Source organism: Haliotis rubra, unplaced genomic scaffold (genome assembly GCF_003918875.1).
Source record: "Haliotis rubra isolate DU_JTF1 unplaced genomic scaffold, ASM391887v1 Scf909, whole genome shotgun sequence".
Classification (NCBI taxonomy): Eukaryota; Metazoa; Mollusca; class Gastropoda; order Lepetellida; family Haliotidae; genus Haliotis; species Haliotis rubra.
Genome location: NW_025767645.1, coordinates 158,724 through 177,942, shown reverse-complemented (window position 1 = coordinate 177,942; position 19,219 = coordinate 158,724). Strand labels below are relative to the sequence as shown.

At 42.3% G+C, this 19,219-nt stretch overlaps 1 protein-coding gene and 2 long non-coding RNA genes across 14 annotated transcripts in view; 2 read left to right on the top strand and 1 right to left on the bottom strand.

Moving 5' to 3' along the window:
* Positions 1–10,041, top strand: part of LOC124264093 (proline-serine-threonine phosphatase-interacting protein 1-like) — a 112,751-nt gene extending 102,710 nt beyond the window's left edge. For 3 of the 7 annotated variants that reach the window (XR_006895041.1, XM_046698820.1, XM_046698818.1), the window contains one exon: positions 9,891–10,029. Coding sequence is in view for 2 of the 7 variants with exons in the window: in XM_046698819.1 (XP_046554775.1) it covers positions 9,891–9,906 (16 nt within the window). In the remaining 5 variants the exon portion in view is untranslated. Of the gene's footprint in view, positions 1–9,890 lie in introns of all 7 variants that reach the window. The other 4 variants (XM_046698819.1, XM_046698816.1, XR_006895042.1 and 1 more) reach the window with 3 other exon arrangements.
* On the top strand, positions 305–5,051 carry LOC124264097. Its single transcript, XR_006895051.1, has 4 exons — positions 305–1,967; positions 2,059–2,184; positions 2,215–2,458; positions 4,959–5,051. It is a non-coding gene; the product is annotated as an uncharacterized LOC124264097 (long non-coding RNA).
* On the bottom strand, positions 8,331–9,884 carry LOC124264095. Of its 6 annotated transcripts, XR_006895046.1 has the most exons (4): positions 9,550–9,884; positions 9,132–9,207; positions 9,018–9,093; positions 8,331–8,979 (listed from the first exon to the last, which is right to left on the bottom strand). It is a non-coding gene; the product is annotated as an uncharacterized LOC124264095 (long non-coding RNA). The 6 variants fall into 6 exon arrangements; XR_006895045.1 differs by having other exon boundaries at positions 8,331–9,093; XR_006895047.1 differs by having other exon boundaries at positions 8,331–9,036.
* Positions 10,042–19,219: the final 9,178 nt, after the last annotated feature.

Sequence of the window (19,219 nt, the reverse complement as noted above, 5' to 3'; positions counted from 1 at the left end):
AACTGTGTTACTTGAAGTATATTTTCTACTACTAATCAATGTGGTGTATTGGCTTTATGTTCCAATGATTCTCTCATCACAGGCGTTGGATATGTAGTTCTATAGTTCTGTTGTTGGTATACTTCAATATATACTGTGTTGGGTGAGTTCTATAGTTCTGTTGTTGGTATACTACAATATATACTGTGTTGGGTGAGTTCTATAGTTCTGTTGTTGGTATACTTCAATATATACTGTGTTGGGCTAGTTCTATAGTTCTGTTGTTGATTATACTTCAATATATACTGTGTTGGGTGAGTTCTATAGTTCTGTTGTTGATATAGTTAAATATATATTGTGTTGGGCTAGCTCTATAGTTCTGTTGTTGATATACTTCAATATATACTGTGTTGGGCTAGCTCTATAGTTCTGTTGTTGATATACTTCAATATATACTGTGTTGGGTGAGTTCTAAAGTTCTGTTGTTGGTATACTTCAATATATACTGTGTTGGGCTAGTTCTATAGTTCTGTTGTTGGTATACTTCAATATATACTGTGTTGGGTGAGTTCTATAGTTCTGTTGTTGGTATACTTCAATCTATACTGTGTTGGGTGAGTTCTATAGTTCTGTTGTTGGTATACTTCAATATATACTGTGTTCGGTGAGTTCTATAGTTCTGTTGTTGGTATACTTCAATATATACTGTGTTGGGCTAGCTCTATAGTTCTGTTGTTGATATACTTCAATATATACTGTGTTGGGTGAGTTCTATCGTTCTGTTGTTGGTATACTTCAATATATACTGTGTTGGGCTAGCTCTATAGTTCTGTTGTTGATATACTTCAATATATACTGTGTTGGGTGAGTTCTATAGTTCTGTTGTTGATATACTTCAATATATACTGTGTTGGGTGAGTTCTAAAGTTCTGTTGTTGGTATACTTCAATATATACTGTGTTGGGCTAGTTCTATAGTTCTGTTGTTGGTATACTTCAATATATACTGTGTTGGGTGAGTTCTATAGTTCTGTTGTTGGTATACTTCAATATATACTGTGTTGGGCTAGTTCTATAGTTCTGTTGTTGGTATACTTCAATATATACTGTGTTGGGTGAGTTCTATAGTTCTGTTGTTGGTATACTTCAATATATACTGTGTTCGGTGAGTTCTATAGTTCTGTTGTTGGTATACTTCAATATATACTGTGTTGGGCTAGCTCTATAGTTCTGTTGTTGATATACTTCAATATATACTGTGTTGGGTGAGTTCTAAAGTTCTGTTGTTGGTATTCTTCAATATATACTGTGTTGGGTTATAAACTGGGTAATTTGTAAGTTTCCATTTTCCGGAAACTTGAAGGAAATGTAGAGAAACAGTCCGGAAACCTAATTGAAACTTAAGTTTCTATTTTGTTTCCGTAAGCTTTCCAGGGTCCGGAAACCAAGTTATTTTTCCTGTGTTAGTTTTATAAATGTTTTTGCTGGCATGCTTCAATCTATACTGTGTCATGAACATCTAGTATCACCACTTTTTTGTAGCAATTCATAAACATATGCTTTTGATTAAGTGTTAATCAGACAATGGGTTCCGATAACAGTAGAGGGTACCTGTGATTGGGGAAATGTTTCTCTTTATTTCTGTTTTGACAATCACAGCATGAACTGAGATTTATTATATTCTAGTTTCCAACAAATGCTATCAAATTATATTTTCTGTGATATTAAAAACAACATGAGCCTGTTAACTTTCTTGTTAAAATCATTTTTATATGAACTAGTGTGTATCCCCAAGTTATCAATTTGGCACAGGTGTGTATTGTGTTATGTTATACTGATCTAGTTAATCAATGACATGGAGCTCCAGGTGGGTAGAGTTGAGTATAGCATCCTTCAGTGTGCAAGTACTTTGACAATAGCAGCTCCAGGTAGGTAGAGTTGACAATAGCATCCTTCAGTGTGCAAGGAGTTTGACAATAGTAGCTCCAGGTGGGTAGAGTTTGACAATAGTAGCTCCAGGTAGGTAGAGTTGACAATAGCATCCTTCAGTGTGCAAGTAGTTTGACAATAGCAGCTCCAGGTGGGTAGAGTTGAGTATGGCATCCTTCTGTGTGCAAGTACTTTGACAATAGCAGCTCCAGGTGGGTAGAGTTGACAATAGCATCCTTCAGTGTGCAAGGAGTTTGACAATAGTAGCTCCAGGTGGGTAGAGTTTGACAATAGTAGCTCCAGGTAGGTAGAGTTGACAATAGCATCCTTCAGTGTGCAAGTAGTTTGACAATAGCAGCTCCAGGTGGGTAGAGTTGAGTATGGCATCCTTCAGTGTGCAAGGAGTTTGACAATAGCAGCTCCAGGTGGATAGAGATGACAATAGCATCCTTCAGTGTGCAAGTAGTTTGACAATAGCAGCTTCAGGTGGGTACAGTTGACAATAGTATCCTTCAGTGTGCAAGTAGTTTGACAATAGTAGCTCCAGGTGGGTAGAGTTTGACAATAGTAGCTCCAGGTGGGTAGAGTTGACAATAGCATCCTTCAGTGTGCAAGTAGTTTGACAATAGCAGCTTCAGGTGGGTACAGTTGACAATAGTATCCTTCAGTGTGCAAGTAGTTTGACAATAGTAGCTCCAGATGGGTAGAGTTGACAATAGTATCCTTCAGTGTGCAAGTAGTTTGACAATAGTAGCTCCAGGTGGGTAGAGATGACAATAGCATCCTTTAGTGTGCAAGGAGTTTGACAATAGCAGCTCCAGGTGGGTAGAGTTGACAATGGCATCCTTCAGTGTGCAAGTAGTTTGACAAAAGTGGCTCCAGGTGGGTAGAGTTGACAATAGCAGCCTTCAGTGTGCAAGACGTTTGACAATAGTAGCTCCAGGTGGGTAGAGTTGACAATACCATTCTTCAGTGTGCAAGGAGTTTGAAAATAGTACCTCCAGGTGGGTAGAGTTGAGTATAGCATCCTTCAGTGTGCAAGTAGTTTGACAATAGTAGCTCCAGATGGGTAGAGTTGAGTATGGCATCCTTCAGTGTGCAAGGAGTTTGACAATAGTAGCTCCAGGTGGGTAGAGTTGACAATAGCATCCTTCAGTGTGCAAGTAGTTTGACAATAGTAACTCCAGGTGGGTAAAGTTGAGTATAGCATCCTTCAGTGTGCAAGGAGTTTACAATAGTAGCTCCAGGTGGGTAGAGTTGACAATAGCATCCTTCAGTGTGCAAGTAGTTTGACAATAGCAGCTCCAGGTGGGTAGAGTTGACAATAGCATCCTTCAGTGTGCAAGGAGTTTGACAATAGTAGCTCCATGTGGGTAGAGATGACAATAGCATCCTTCAGTGTGCAAGTAGTTTACAATATTAGCTCCAGGTGGGTAGAGATGACAATAGCATCCTTCAGTGTGCAAGGAGTTTGACAATAGTAACTCCAGGTGGGTAGAGTTGACAATAGTATCCTTCAGTGTGGAAGTAGTTTGACAATAGCAGCTCCAGGTGGGTAGAGTTGAGTATAGCATCCTTCAGTGTGCAAGGCGTTTGACAATAGCAGCTCCAGGTGGGTAGAGATGACAATAGCATCCTTCAGTGTGCAGGTAGTGTACAATATTAGCTCCAGGTGGGTAGAGTTGACAATGGCATCCTTCAGTGTGCAAGGAGTTTGACAATAGTAGCTCCAGGTGGGTAGAGTTGACAATAGCATCCTTCAGTGTGCAAGTAGTTTGACAATAGTAGCTCCATGTGGGTAGAGATGACAATAGCATCCTTCAGTGTGCAAGTAGTTTACAATATTAGCTCCAGGTGGGTAGAGTTGACAATAGCATCCTTCAGTGTTCAAGGAGTTTGACAATAGTAACTCCAGGTGGGTAGAGTTGACAATAGTATTCAGTGTGCAAGTAGTTTGACAATAGCAGCTCCAGGTGGGTAGAGTTGAGTATAGCATCCTTCAGTTGAGTTGAGTTGAGTTGAGCTTTACGTCACATCGGCATTTTTCCAGCCATATAGTGACGAAAACAAGTTTGCATTAGTAAATATTGTAAGTACATACTCGGAATGAGTTTTATTTCAAAGACATTTATTGATTACATTGTCATTCAAAAGCAGAAAAAGTCATAGCATCAAATTTAAAGGCAGGCGGTTTGTTACATTTCATAGTTACAATTTATGGTTGTTACATTTCACAGTTACAGTTTATGATACAGATCAACTTGCCTCAGGTAGTTCAGTATCAGATAGGCGCTCACGCGAGTGAGAACAGATCTTTTAGGTTTCTTGCATCATAATGTGAGTCCCTTGCAGGCGATAAGTCCACGCATTCAAGCAGTGTGCAAGTAGTTTCACAATAGCAGCTCCAGGTGGGTAGAGATGACAATAGCTTCCTTCAGTGTGCAGGTAGTTTACAATATTAGCTCCAGGTGGGTAGAGTTGACAATGACATCCTTCAGTGTGCAAGTAGTTTGACAATAGTAGCTCCAGGTGGGTAGAGTTGACAATAGCAGCCTTCAGTGTGCAAGTAGTTTGACAATAGTAGCTCCAGGTGGGTAGAGTTGACAATACCATCCTTCAGTGTGCAAGGAGTTTGACAATAGTAGCTCCAGGTGGGTAGAGTTGACAATAGCATCCTTCAGTGTGCAGGGAGATTGACAATAGTAGCTCCAGGTGGGTAGAGTTGACAATAGCAGCCTTCAGTGTGCAAGGAGTTTGACAATAGTAGCTCCAGGTGGGTAGAGATGACAATAGCAGCCTTCAGTGTGCATGGCGTTTGACAATAGCAGCTCCAGGTGGGTAGAGTTGACAATAGCATCCTTCAGTGTGCAAGTCGTTTAACAATAGCAGCTCCAGGTGGGTAGAGTTGACAATAGCATCTTTCAGTGTGCAAGTAGTTTGACAATAGCAGCTCCAGGTGGGTAGAGTTGACAATAGTATCCTTCAGTGTGGAAATAGTTTGACAATAGTAGCTCCAGGTGGGTAGAGTTTGACAATAGTAGCTCCAGGTAGGTAGAGTTGACAATAGCATCCTTCAGTGTGCAAGTAGTTTGACAATAGCAGCTCCAGGTGGGTAGAGTTGAGTATAGCATCCTTCAGTGTGCAAGGCGTTTGACAATAGCAGCTCCAGGTGGGTAGAGTTGACAATGGCATCCTTCAGTGTGCAAGGAGTTTGACAATAGTAGCTCCAGGTGGGTAGAGTTGAGTATAGCATCCTTCAGTGTGCAAGAAGTTTGACAATAGCAGCTACAGGTGGGTAGAGTTGACAATAGCATCCATCAGTGTGCAAGTAGATTGACACTAGCAGCTCCAGGTGGGTAGAGTTGACAATAGCAGCCTTCAGTGTGCAAGTAGTTTCACAATAGCAGCTCCAGGTGGGTAGAGTTGACAATAGCATCCATCAGTGTGCAAGTAGTTTGACAATAGTAGCTCCAGGTGGGTAGAGATGACAATAGCAGCCTTCAGTGTGCAAGTAGTTTACAATATTAGCTCCAGGTGGGTAGAGATGACAATAGCAGCCTTCAGTGTGCTTGGCGTTTGACAATAGCAGCTCCAGGTGGGTAGGGTTGACAATAGTATCCTTCAGTGTGCAAGTAGTTTGACAATAGGAGCTCCAGGTGGGTAGAGTTGACAATAGCATCTTTCAGTGTGCAAGTAGTTTGACAATAGCAGCTCCAGGTGGGTAGAGTTGACAATAGTATCCTTCAGTGTGGAAGTAGTTTGACAATAGTAGCTCCAGGTGGGTAGAGTTGAGTATAGCATCCTTCAGTGTGCAAGTAGTTTGACAATAGTAGCTCCAGGTGGGTAGAGTTGAGTATAGCATCCTTCAGTGTCCAAGAAGTTTGATAATAGCAGCTCCAGGTGGGTAGAGTTGACAATAGCATCCTTCAGTGTGCAAGTAGTTTGACAATACCAGCTCCAGGTGGGTAGAGTTGACAATAGTATCCTTCAGTGTGCAAGTAGTTTGACAATAGTAGCTCCAGGTGGGTAGAGTTGAGTATAGCATCCTTCAGTGTGCAAGTAGTTTGACAATAGCAGCTCCAGGTGGGTAGAGTTGACAATAGCATCCTTCAGTGTGCAGGTAGTTTGACAATAGCAGCTCCAGGTGGGTAGAGTTGACAATGGCATCCTTCAGTGTGCAAGGAGTTTGACAATAGTAGCTCCAGGTGGGTAGAGTTGAGTATAGCATCCTTCAGTGTGCAAGAAGTTTGACAATAGCAGCTACAGGTGGGTAGAGTTGACAATAGCATCCATCAGTGTGCAAGTAGATTTACACTAGCAGCTCCAGGTGGGTAGAGATGACAATAGCAGCCTTCAGTGTGCAAGTAGTTTACAATATTAGCTCCAGGTGGGTAGAGATCACAATAGCATCCTTCAGTGTGCAAAGAGTTTGACAATAGCAGCTCCAGGTGGGTAGAGTTGACAATAGTATCCTTCAGTGTGCAAGTAGTTTGACAATAGCAGCTCCAGGTGGGTAGAGTTGAGTATAGCATCCTTCAGTGTGCAAGGCGTTTGACAATAGCAGCTCCAGGTGGGTAGAGTTGACAATAGCATCCATCAGTGTGCAAGTAGTTTGACAATAGTAGCTCCAGGTGGGTAGAGATGACAATAGCAGCCTTCAGTGTGCAAGTAGTTTACAATATTAGCTCCAGGTGGGTAGAGATGACAATAGCATCCTTCAGTGTGCAAGGAGTTTGACAATAGCAGCTCCAGGTGGGTAGAGATGACAATAGCATCCTTCAGTGTTCAAGGAGTTTGACAATAGCAGCTCCCGGTGGGTAGAGATGACAATACCATCCTTCAGTGTGCAAGGAGTTTGACAATAGTAGCTCCAGGTGGGTAGAGATGACAATAGCATCCTTCAGTGTGCAAGTAGTTTGACAATAGCAGCTCCAGGTGGGTAGAGTTGACAATAGTATCCTTCAGTGTGCAAGTAGTTTACAATATTAGCTCCAGGTGGGTAGAGTTGACAATAGCAGCCTTCAGTGTGCAAGTAGTTTGACAATAGCAGCTCCAGGTGGGTAGAGATGACAATACCATCCTTCAGTGTGCAAGTAGTTTGACAATAGTAGCTCCAGGTGGGTAGAGATGACAATAGCATCCTTCAGTGTGCAAGTAGTTTGACAATAGCAGCTCCAGGTGGGTAGAGTTGACAATAGTATCCTTCAGTGTGCAAGTAGTTTACAATATTAGCTCCAGGTCGGTAGAGTTGACAATGGCATCCTTCAGTGTGCAAGGAATTTGACAATAGTAGCTCCAGGTCGGTAGAGTTGACAATGGCATCCTTCAGTGTGCAAGGAGTTTGACAATAGTAGCTCCAGGTCGGTAGAGATGACAATAGCAGCCTTCAGTGTGCAAGGAGTTTGATAATAGTAGCTCCAGGTCGGTAGAGTTGACAATGGCATCCTTCAGTGTGCAAGGAGTTTGACAATAGTAGCTCCAGGTCGGTAGAGTTGACAATAGCATCCTTCAGTGTGCAAGTAGTTTCACAATAGCAGCTCCAGGTGGGTAGAGATGACAATAGCATCCTTCAGTGTGCAAGTAGCTTGACAAAAGTAGCTCCAGGTGGGTAGAGATGACAATAGCATCCTTCAGTGTGCAAGTAGTTTCACAATAGCAGCTCCAGGTGGGTAGAGATGACAATAGCATCCTTCAGTGTGCAAGTAGTTTGACAAAAGTAGCTCCAGGTGGGTAGAGTTGACAATAGCATTCATCAGTGTGCAAGTAGTTTGACAATAGTAGCTCCAGGTGGGTAGAGTTGACAATATCATCCTTCAGTGTGCAAGTAGTTTGACAATAGTAGCTCCAGGTGGGTAGAGTTGACAATGACATCCTTCAGTGTGCAAGTAGTTTGACAATAGTAGCTCCAGGTGGGTAGAGTTGAGTATGGCATCCTTCAGTGTGCAAGTAGTTTGACAATAGCAGCTCAAATGCAAATACAGTTTTGTGTCTGACTGTCCGGAATATCAGGAATGTGCACACTACCTCAGTTAATGAATCACATGCTGGCTTTCCTGTCTTCATGCTGGGTTTTAAGAAAATGACTTGTCTTTTAGACATTTGAGTTACCATGAAAAGAGTACCTGTACTCTTTCAAAAGGCCTTGAGAGTTGCTTGATTTAACTGAGTAACTACAAGCTTGTGTCTTCACTACGTATTCTGTCGCAGTCTAACATGCTACCTCTGCAGTACAAGAAGCATAATTCACATGAAGTAACTACCAGCTTGTTTCTTCTATATGTATTCTGTCGCAGTCTAACATGCTACCTCTGCAGTACAAGAAGCACAATTCACATGAAGTAACTACCAGCTTGTATCTTCTATATGTATTCTGTCGCAGTCTAACATGCTACCTCTGCAGTACAAGAAGCACAATTCACATCAAGTAACTACCAGCTTGTTTCTTCTATATGTATTCTGTCTCAGTCTAACATACCATCTCCACCTTTGTCTATCAGGTGTTCGCGGCAACAGTTCCACTGCACTTACCACTCAATATACAAACTTCTGTGTCACTACAAATACCTCACTAAATATATGTGTATATTATAAATGACGTGTTAATATGGGATTTCATTCTGAATTCCTTAAGAAAATACTCACTTCAGTTCATGGATTTAATATTAAGCATGAGTATGAAATAGACAATGTTGTTTTCTGTCTTTTGATGTTGTATTCAAAATATGATATCCTAACCGGTGTAGGAGAACCTAGCCAGTGTAGGAGAACCTAGCTGGTGTAGGAGGACCTAGCTGGTGTAGTAGGACCTAGCCGGTGTAGGAGGACCTAGCTGGTGTAGGAGTACCTAGCTGGTGTAGGAGGACCTAGCCAGTGTAGGAGAACCTAGCCGGTGTAGGAGAACCTAGCCGGTGTAGGAGAACCTAGCCGGTGTAGGAGAACCTAGCCGGTGTAGGAGGACCTAGCCGGTGTAGGAGGGCCTAGCCGGTGTAGGAGAACCTAGCCGGTGTAGGAGGACCTAGCCGGTGTAGGAGGACCTAGCCGGTGTAGGAGAACCTAGCTGATGTAGGAGAACCTAGCCGGTGTAGGAGGACCTAGCCAGTGTAGGAGGACCTAGCTGGTGTAGGAGAACCTAGCCTGTGTAGGAGAACCTAGCCGGTGTAGGAGAACCTAGCTGATGTAGGAGAACCTAGCCGGTGTAGGAGGACCTAGCCAGTGTAGGAGGACCTAGCTGGTGTAGGAGAACCTAGCTGATGTAGGAGAACCTAGCTGATGTAGGAGAACCTAGCTGATGTAGGAGAACCTAGATGGTGTCGGAGAACCTAGCTGGTGTCTGAGAACCTAGCCGGTGTAGGAGGACGTAGCCGGTGTAGGAGAACCTAGCTGATGTAGGAGAACCTAGATGGTGTTGGAGAACCTAGATGGTGTAGGAGAACCTAGCTGATGTAGGAGAACCTAGATGGTGTAGGAGAACCTAGATGGTGTTGGAGAACCTAGCCAGTATAGGAGAACCTAGCTGATGTAGGAGAACCTAGATGGTGTAGGAGAACCTGGCTGATGTTGGAGAACCTAGATGGTGTAGGAGAACCTAGATGGTGTAGGAGAACCTAGCTGGTGTAGGAGAACCTGGCCAGTGTAGGAAAACCTAGCTGGTGTAGGAGAACCTAGATGGTGTAGGAGAACCTAGATGGTGTAGGAGAACCTGGCCAGTGTAGGAGAACCTGGCCAGTGTAGGAGAACCTAGCCAGTGTAGGAGAACCTGGCCAGTGTAGGAGAACCTGGCCAGTGTAGGAGAACCTGGCTGGTCTATCAAGTCAGCGATTCTTCCCCTTACAGGATTTCATTTTGTAAATAAAGGCATGTACAAAGATGTTAATAATATGAACATTTCTTGTTAGTTGATCTTGTTATTATTGTACAAAGTTTCTTGTATTGATTATCCTAACTATTACATGATTGATAACACCATGTTTTTTGTCTGTTTAGATGCCTTGTGAGCTGACAGTGGAGGTTGGACAGAAAGTCCACTTTGTGCGACAGATGACAAATGGAGTACAAGTTCGTCTTGCGGAATCTAACAAATTTGGTATAATTCCCAACAGCTGTGTCAAACTATGACCATGGAACAAATATTTATTTTGTACTTGTGAACAATACATTGGCTGCGATTTTTTTATTCTGGTCAGACAACAGGTTGTTTTATAATCTGTTGTCTGACAACAGATATTTTATGTTCATGTATGTCAACCAGTTGTTGTCCTATTTTAACCATAGCCCACACAAACATTGTTTTCCAATAACAGATAAAAGAAAAAAATTAGGTTGACATCTTGCCAAGTTTATACATTAAATTATACGTAAACGTCAACACAGACAAATAGCCAGTCTCTATCTTCCCACAAAACAGATTCCATTTGCTAAAATGTTGTTATCAACTTAATTGTTTCAGTAGTATCCCTAAATGTGAATATTTTCATTTGATTTAATAACCTATTATCTTGTTCAAACTCAATCATGAAACTGGGATCAGTAATGTGCCATGTATCACCGCACGTTGTAAAGGATGGAACTTTCATTCTGGGAGAATCCTGGACATTGTTCTGTGAATCAGTTCGAGAAAATGCCAAAGATATTTTATGGTTTAACGATTTCTTGTTTGTTCTACTTTTATAAATATTATCCCAAATCTCAGCCCCCTCCAGAATATTGAATATTGTCTGTAAGAGATCATGAAACAACACTTACTACTGTGATTTAGCGGGCTCGTTTCACCCTAGACCGATTTGACAGCACTTATACCTTCATGCACTGGTCCTAATCCTCAGAGCGTTACAAGCTGGTGTCACTATATAGTTTATTTGTACTGCTAGGAACACTCTGTGGATCAGACACCCAAACCAGAGTATATTATTTACAGGTCGTATTGTTGCAATATTTTCTGCATGTGTTTGTGCACTGTAAATAGCTTGCTGTATCTTGTTTTTGTGGATGGTTAGATCCAGGGTGTCTGTGGACTGTATGGAGAACACCAGTGGTTTCTCCATGTTCTCTGTACAGTAGAACCTGCTGTATCTGGAATCAGACTAGATGCCACTGGATGTTAGAGTGACTGGTTCATCCTGCTCTGATCTGGACCACTCTCCATTACAGGAATACACTTCAGTCTGTCACAAGTCTGTATTAAAGAGGTTCAACTAAGTATACTCCACGTTGCAATAGAAGGCTTGCTCACTTTCCTTACAGGGTTCATGTTTTTAGCTGCACAGTGATCTTTCATTTGTTTTTCTGTTGACCGTTACAATCAGCCTGGTGTTTCTCTTTTGACCGTTACAATCAGGCTGGTGTTTCTCTGTTGACCGTTACAATCAGGCTGGTGTTTCTATGTTGACCGTTACAATCAGCCTGGTGTTTCTCTGTTGACCGTTATAATCAGGCTGGTGTTTCTCTGTTGACCGTTACAATCAGGCTGGTGTTTCTCTGTTGACCGTTACAATCAGCCTGGTGTTTCTCTGTTGACCGTTACAATCAGCCTGGTGTTTCTCTGTTGACCGTTACAATCAGCCTGGTGTTTCTCTGTTGACCATTACAATCAGCCTGGTGTTTCTCTGTTGACCGTTACAATCAGGCTGGTGTTTCTCTGTTGACCGTTACAATCAGCCTGGTTTTTCTCTGTTGACCTAGCAATCAGGCTGGTGTTTCTCTGTTGACTGTTACAATCAGCCTGGTGTTTCTCTGTTGACCGTTACAATCAGCCTGGTGTTTCTCTGTTGACCGTTACAATCAGGCTGGTGTTTTTCTGTTGACCGTTACAATCAGCCTGGTGTTTCTCTGTTGACCATTACAATCAGCCTGTGCGAAGGTCTGCAGTTCAAGACAAGTCAACATTTGTTGTGCATTGTGGAAATACATTTGCCAGTTGTTAATATATTTTATAAGTTGTGTTCTCTTGCAAGGTAGTTGAAGTATTTGCCCAATCTAATGAATTCAGAATCTATTGACCACATCAGGTGTTCTCTAACCCTACACACATGAGCACACACACAAAGAACATCTCAGTTTATTCAGAGAGCTAAATAAAGTGTAATCTCACAAAAGCACACACAAATCTGAATACTTGAATACTGACATTTTTCAGAAATTATTATTATTTCCCAAATCGGATTTTGCTTAAGAATATATTGCTTATAACACACTGCAGATATGAGAATTGTCCATGACCCATTCACTGATCTCTCACTGAGAAATAAACTTGAAGTGGTTAAAGCGTTGACTTGTGAAGCCAGGGTTCAATTCAACACATGGGTACAATGTGTGAAGTCCAAGTTGATAAAAGTGGCGTAAAACTAAGCTCACTCACTCGCCATGTAACACACTTTGTAAAGGACACGCCACGCAAGTCTGTGTTGAAGAATGTGTATCATAAAAGGAGGTGTTTGTATATACATGTATTTCTGATATACAATATTTATGTGAAATAATGATACACATCAACCTGGATAGGCTTGTTTCCCCGGTAGTTTTTGTTTTGTAATATGACAGAGTTTTAATATGTACAGATAGTTATTTGTAAAATATATCATTGTTTCATAATTACACTGAAAGTCTTATATCCCATCTTCTGGGGAAATGGTATTTACTGGTTGATCCAATGTATTGTCACCACTTTTATTCAATAAAGCTTCACATAATCTGACCTACACTGTCTGTGTTTCACCTGAACACATTCTGAACAGAAACATCTGTGGACTGTGCAAGACCCAGGTGAGTCATGTGACCCTTACTGCTTGATAGATGTAAATGAACACTTATATACTGAAAGGCAAAAGAAACGTCGCTGGAGATTGTGTTAGGAAGTGGTTTAATGAAAACAGGTTCCAGGCTTGGAGACGTCGCCTAATGGTTCGGTCACTGACTGGTCGCTGGTGGTTTCCTATGGTCCCCAGAGCTGTTTCTGTGGCTCTTGCGAATCGGCCTTGCAGGTGTTTATGGATGATATGACGGTCCTGGCGACTGGCGGTCCTAGCCATAGCTGCTGTGTTCAGAAAACAAGTGAATGATTGCCATTTAAGCCAGCAATTTATGCCTGAATGCGTGCATTTCGATTTCAGTGTTATGTTTGTGCGAACTCTTCCCTTTCCACGAACAAAAACATTTCTAACCTCAATCTCAAACAATACTTAATTATAGCGGTAACATTCCCTCTGGATTATGGTTGCCTTAATTATGTGGTTTCCACAGACACTACAGAAAATGAAATGAAAATGTTAACCCTAAGTCATACCTATCCCTTATGGGCATGCCTCCCTCCTAAACGATAGAGTTACCTCCTCTTGACATGACATCACACCATTGTTTGAAAAACCTCACTATTTTTCTGTATGGTCTACAGTACACACGTACAGTCTCCAACACTGATCCATCTCTTGTCCGTTAGTGGTGTCGACATTTGGTCCTTGTGACAATCGTATTTGCTACACATTATTGTCTATTTTGTTAGAATCTACCTGCATCAAGAGAGTATTGATCACGGCAATATGTCTATGAATAATACTGACTGTTTGACGAGGGGAAAGGCCGGTTCATCTGTCAGTACTGTGAAGGCTTTAGAAGTTCTACCTGGGAAAGCTGGGTATCACTTACTGTCCCGACCGGAGAGCTGACCCCACATGCGGAGAACGAGATCAACCTAGTTGACCCCAGGCAAGCTTTGTTCGCTGATCAGGCAACACAAGCCATGCCTATTGTCTCTGGGAGCAAGCCTCCCAGTCACACAAAGCCTGCCACCTTGTCCCACGTGGGGAATGGGCTTCAGCTGGTTAGCGGGACTGATCACGTGTCCCCGGCCTTCATGTCCCAGCCTACTGCTGGCCAGCAAGCCACGACCCCGGCCTTCATCTCCCAGCCTACTGCTGGCCAGCAAGCCACGACCCCGGCCTTCATCTCCCAGCCTACTGTTGGCGAGCAAGTCACGACCCCGGCCTTCATCTCCCAGCCTACTGCTGGCCAGCAAGCCACGACCCCTGGCCTTCATCTCCCAGCCTACTGCTTGCCAGCAAGCCATGACCCCGGCCTTCATCTCCCAGCCTACTGCTGGCCAGCAAGCCACGACCCCGGCCTTCATCTCCCAGCCTACTGCTGGCCAGCAAGCCACAACCCCGGCCTTCATCTCCCAGCCTACTGCTGGCCAGCAATCCATGACCCATCTCGGTCTCATAGAACATCCTGTCAGAACTATAACCCATGTCAAGGGTCAAGTATCTGGGAGCCATTCTCAGCAAGGTGAACATATAAGCCGATTCCATCTCCAGGCAGGGCAGGGTTGTGGCAACGGAGTGGACTCTGAATATGGAAGCATTCAATTGGGAGATGCCATCCATAGATCTGTTTGCGACGTCAAGAAACAACAGACTACCAATATTTGTGAGTCCTGTTCCGGATCCTACGACCTATCAATATCATGGGAGAATCTCATAGCTTATGCGTTTCCTCCTTTCAAGTTAATTCCGGAAGGACTAGCCAAGATTGCACAACACAACTGTGTAGGTTATCTGGTAGCTCCAGCATGGCCACCCAGGGCGTGGTTCACGGATCTTCTACATCTGTTGACAGACAAGCCCCTTCGACTTCCGCTTTGGAAAATGCTTAGTATTACAAGCTCTACCGAGATACCCTTTTGAACCTATGCAAGATACCTCTCTGAAATATATGAGTTTCAAGACAGCTTTCCTCCTTGCCTTCGTCATGGCCTCAAGAGAATCATAGTTGCATGTAATTGATGTTAAATCTATTGCCCTTGCTGAGGGTTATAAGTCGATGTCTTTAGGGACAGTACCAGAGTTCGCAGCCAAGAATCAGTCAGCCGCTGCGGGTCCTTTGGGACACAGATCTTATGAAATACCAGCCCTTCCTGCCACTGCTTCAAGGTGCGATAGAGCAAGGTTACTATGCCCGATCCGAGTTCTTAGATGGTACTTACAATGCACATCTACCTTTTCCCTCATGAGATTATGGCCTTAGCATCTTCTGCTGCATGGGGTTCGGTATCAGTTGAGAGAGTAGTCATGAGCTGTCAATGGAAGTCTCAGAATACCTTTATCAATTTATGTTTAAGAGACGTAGCCTCTTCTATGGAGAGCCTTAAGTCCCTGGGTCCTTTAGTAGTGGCACAGCACCTCTCCTCCGCCTAGTGCCTCAGGCACCAGGCCGTCTTATGTTATTCAAATCATGGAAGGAAGATAAAGATACAGAGATTTAACAGGTAAGGAACGATTATGTGTATCCCTTTCATGATAATATCCGAACACTGAGGTGAGGTTCAGTATTCTAGGGAGTAGTCTCTTTCTGTCGTTCAGCCGTTTTAGGGTTTATTTTGGTTAATGAACCGGAAGTGACGTCAATTAACCGGAAGGGACGTCATAAACCGGAAGGGACGTAAGATCAAACGTACGGAACGAATATTAACATCGTCATGGACCTGAAGTGACGTCATGGACCGGAAATGACGTAAGAATATCGGAAATGACGTCAGAAGGTTGGGTATTGGAAGAGATATAGATAGTAGAACATATTATCTTGTCAGGGAGAAAGAGTCTACTCACCTAGCGGTTTAGTAGTTATCTTCCTTTACATTATTTACACAATCCTATGATTTTATCAGTGTTTTATACATTACTAAGTCATAAGAGGCCTAAGATGTTTGAGGAATATTTACTAGTGGTATGTTAGAGGATTATACTTCTAGGGATAGCCCTTCTTCCGTATGTGGGATTCAGGCAACCATAATCCAGAGGGAGTCTTTACGCTAAAATTAGGAACAATTACATATATTGTTAATAATTGTTAGTAAACTTACCTCTGGATTATGGGATATATGTCCCGCCTAACCTCCCCGCCTTATCCTCTAGGAGATAGTTTTTGTCTTTGGAAAAATTGTGAGGTTTTTCAAACAACAATGGTGTGACGTCATGTCAAGGGGAGATAACTATCGGTTAGGAGGGAGACATACCACTAGACATTTTCTGTATGTGTCTGTGGAAACCACAGACTTAAGGCAACCATAATCCAGAGGTAAGTTTACTAACAATTACTAACAATATATGTAATTGTTCCTTATTGTGCAAAACAGGCTATACGACCACGATTTATGTTTTCCTCAAACTTCAATTCCGGTGTATGTTTGAATAAAAAATAGGTTCAAATACTCCACTGATACCTAAATGTCATTTCCAATATTACGACGTTTCTTTTGCCTTTCAGTATATTAGGAACTCTCGGTTGGAATGCCCACAAACAATGGCGGTTTTAAAATAGTTATTGGTAAATTCGTCAACAATTTTTAAAATGTAAGTTTTGTTGGAGTGTGCCTGATACACAGATGACATATATAACATCTTTCTGGAATACATTTCAATGGGGATTGAAGAAAACCAAAGTATGTATTTAGACGTGTGGAAAAGTAACAACTATCAACGACAGCAGTTGTCCACTGATGCCATAGTCACTTGGCCAAGACATCACTATGGAAACCAGAACCTCTTCCGTGTGGAAAACAAAACCACTACATACCTTTAAGACCAAATTCCATGTATTGAAATGGCAATGCTGTCATAATTATTCTGATAAAGGAGATCTGAAGTTATATTTGGCAACAATTTTCCAGCAATATCAGACGTGTATATATATACCTACGGTAATTTTTGGATCCAGTATAAACAACAAACTCACAGACAAACAAGCACGCAGAATCTTTAACTGACAGGATATGTGAATACAACTGACAGGATATGTGAATACAACTGACAGGATGTGAATACAATTGACAGGATGTGAATACAAATAGTTTCATGCCTGTAAAAGGTACTGCAATTCTGAACCGATGGCCTTTTGCAGGTGAAATTTCCTCGATTGTTCGGTCGTATACGCACATATGAATTATAGACATTTGATATATAGTAAGTGGATGACAATTTTCGTCTGCTGTAGATATTCGATTCTGAGCCAGATATTCCATTGATGTGGCAGACGGCGGTCACGTCGTGAAGGTTACATCCCAATCTGTCGACATACCAGTTTGCCTCCAAACATTACTGTAGGCAGACTGGGAAAAGAGTTTTGGAACAACCCATTCAACACATTCTGCCAGGACTACATATAATCACGTTATATACACGTCGGATTTTCCAACATAGTATGTATTTTTTAAAGTCTTAACAACGCAGGTATGGTAGAATGGAAATAAATATACTGTGTTCGAAAATCAGAAGTATATACGAAAGTCTAATTAGACACAACCACGCCCCATCTGGACACAGTTCGGCTATAATGGACCCATCTGGACACAGTTCGGCAATAATGGACCCATCTGGACACAGTTCGGCAATAATGGGCCCATCTGGACACAGTTCGGCAATAATGGGCCCATCTGGACACAGTTCGGCAATAATGGACCCAGGACGAATAGCCAACTCGAGGAGTGGCAACATCAGTAGAAGATATATATTCCATTGACATTTTGTCAATTCCAAAGAATGAAATGTATTCAGAAAGACCTTAAGGTACCTTATACCTTACAGGGGCGGTGGGGTAGCCTAATGGTTAAAGCGTTGGCTCGTCACGCCGAAGACCCGGGTTCGATTCCCTACATGGGCACAATGTGTTAAGCCCATTTCTGGTGTCCCCCGCCGTGATATTGCTGGAATATTGCTAAAAGCGGCGTAAAACTAAACTCAGTCAGTCAGTCAGTTATACCTTACACCTTTTGGTCAAGTCTATTTCAGAAAAGGTAGAATAGGTCAGCGCTTTAACCTTACTTCCTGGTCACTGGACCGTATCATGTTGTTTTAACGTGTATGCAGAATAGGACTGCAGGCAGAATGGGAAGACACCGTATAGAATGATGACGCGCCACCACCGAACGCTGAAGCCTAGGATTCGAAACTGATCTGTGGTGGTCCGATGTGATTTTGCTAGAATATTGCTTAAAAGCAGCGAAAGACCATACTCTTGATGGGGCGGTAGGGTAGCCCAATGGTTAAAGCGTTCGCTCGTCACGCCGAACACCCGGATTCGATTCCCTACATGGGTACACTGAGTGAAACCCATTTCTGGTGTCCTCCGCCGTGATATTGCTGGAATATTGCTAAAAGCGGCGCAGAACCATATTCACTCACCCACTCACTCACTCACTCGCTAGCTTAGTCAGTCGAGGATGTTAAGTCAAGGAGTGAGGGGTCGGGCGACCGTGATTCCTAACTGCATTACATTCACACATACATTCAAAGATAAACACAACACTAGGCTCTATACTCACATATAGTTACTTCAAAGATAAACACAAAACTAGGCTCTATACTCACATATAGTTACTTCAAAGATAAACACAACACTAGGCTCTATACTCACATATAGTTACTTCAAAGATAAACACAACACTAGTTCTATACTCACATATAGTTACTTCAAAGATAAACACAACACTAGGCTCTATACTCACATATAGTTACTTCAAAGATAAACACAACACTAGGCTCTATACTCACATATAGTTACTTCAAAGATAAACACAACACTAGGCTCTATACTCACATATAGTTACTTCAAAGATAAACACAACACTAGGCTCTATACTCACATATAGTTACTTCAAAGATAAACACAACACTAGGCTCTATACTCACATATAGTTACTTCAAAGATAAACACAACACTAGGCTCTATACTCACATATAGTTACTTCGACTCAGTGGGAAACTGAGTGACGTGGATCGGCTTCCGAACGTTTAGAGCTCGAACTGCTCCACGGGTGTTGAAGAGGTTTTTAACAATTGTTTAGTGGTTCGAACCTAGCCTTATCCTGGTCACATGTTCCAGCATATCTAACTCCCGACTTCCTGTCTCCATGGCGAGCCTCACCGTTATCACTCATTGGAATAATTGCAAATCGAAATACGGAATCTGATGTAATTATCCAATGGTTTAGGGATGCATTTTTACCTTATAGATATATAACATTTTATCTGGGTAAATTCACATCTAACAATAGTTAAATGGTAAATCTAAATTCATAGAGAACGAAACACTACAGCTTATTTAGAGACTCAAACATGGCAAAAACTTGAGTCAGTTTGTGGTGCTGCTAAGTATGGCCGCATGACCATCCTCTTCACTGACTGTATCAGTGTACTGACGTTGGAGGTGTTGCGCTGTAATCTTGGGTGTGTACTGAAGGTTCTCGATGGCGTGTTCTGCAGTCTATAAGTCTAAACATGGACTGAAGGGACTGAGATCAGGCCCCGATTTCTCGAAACAAACTTAAG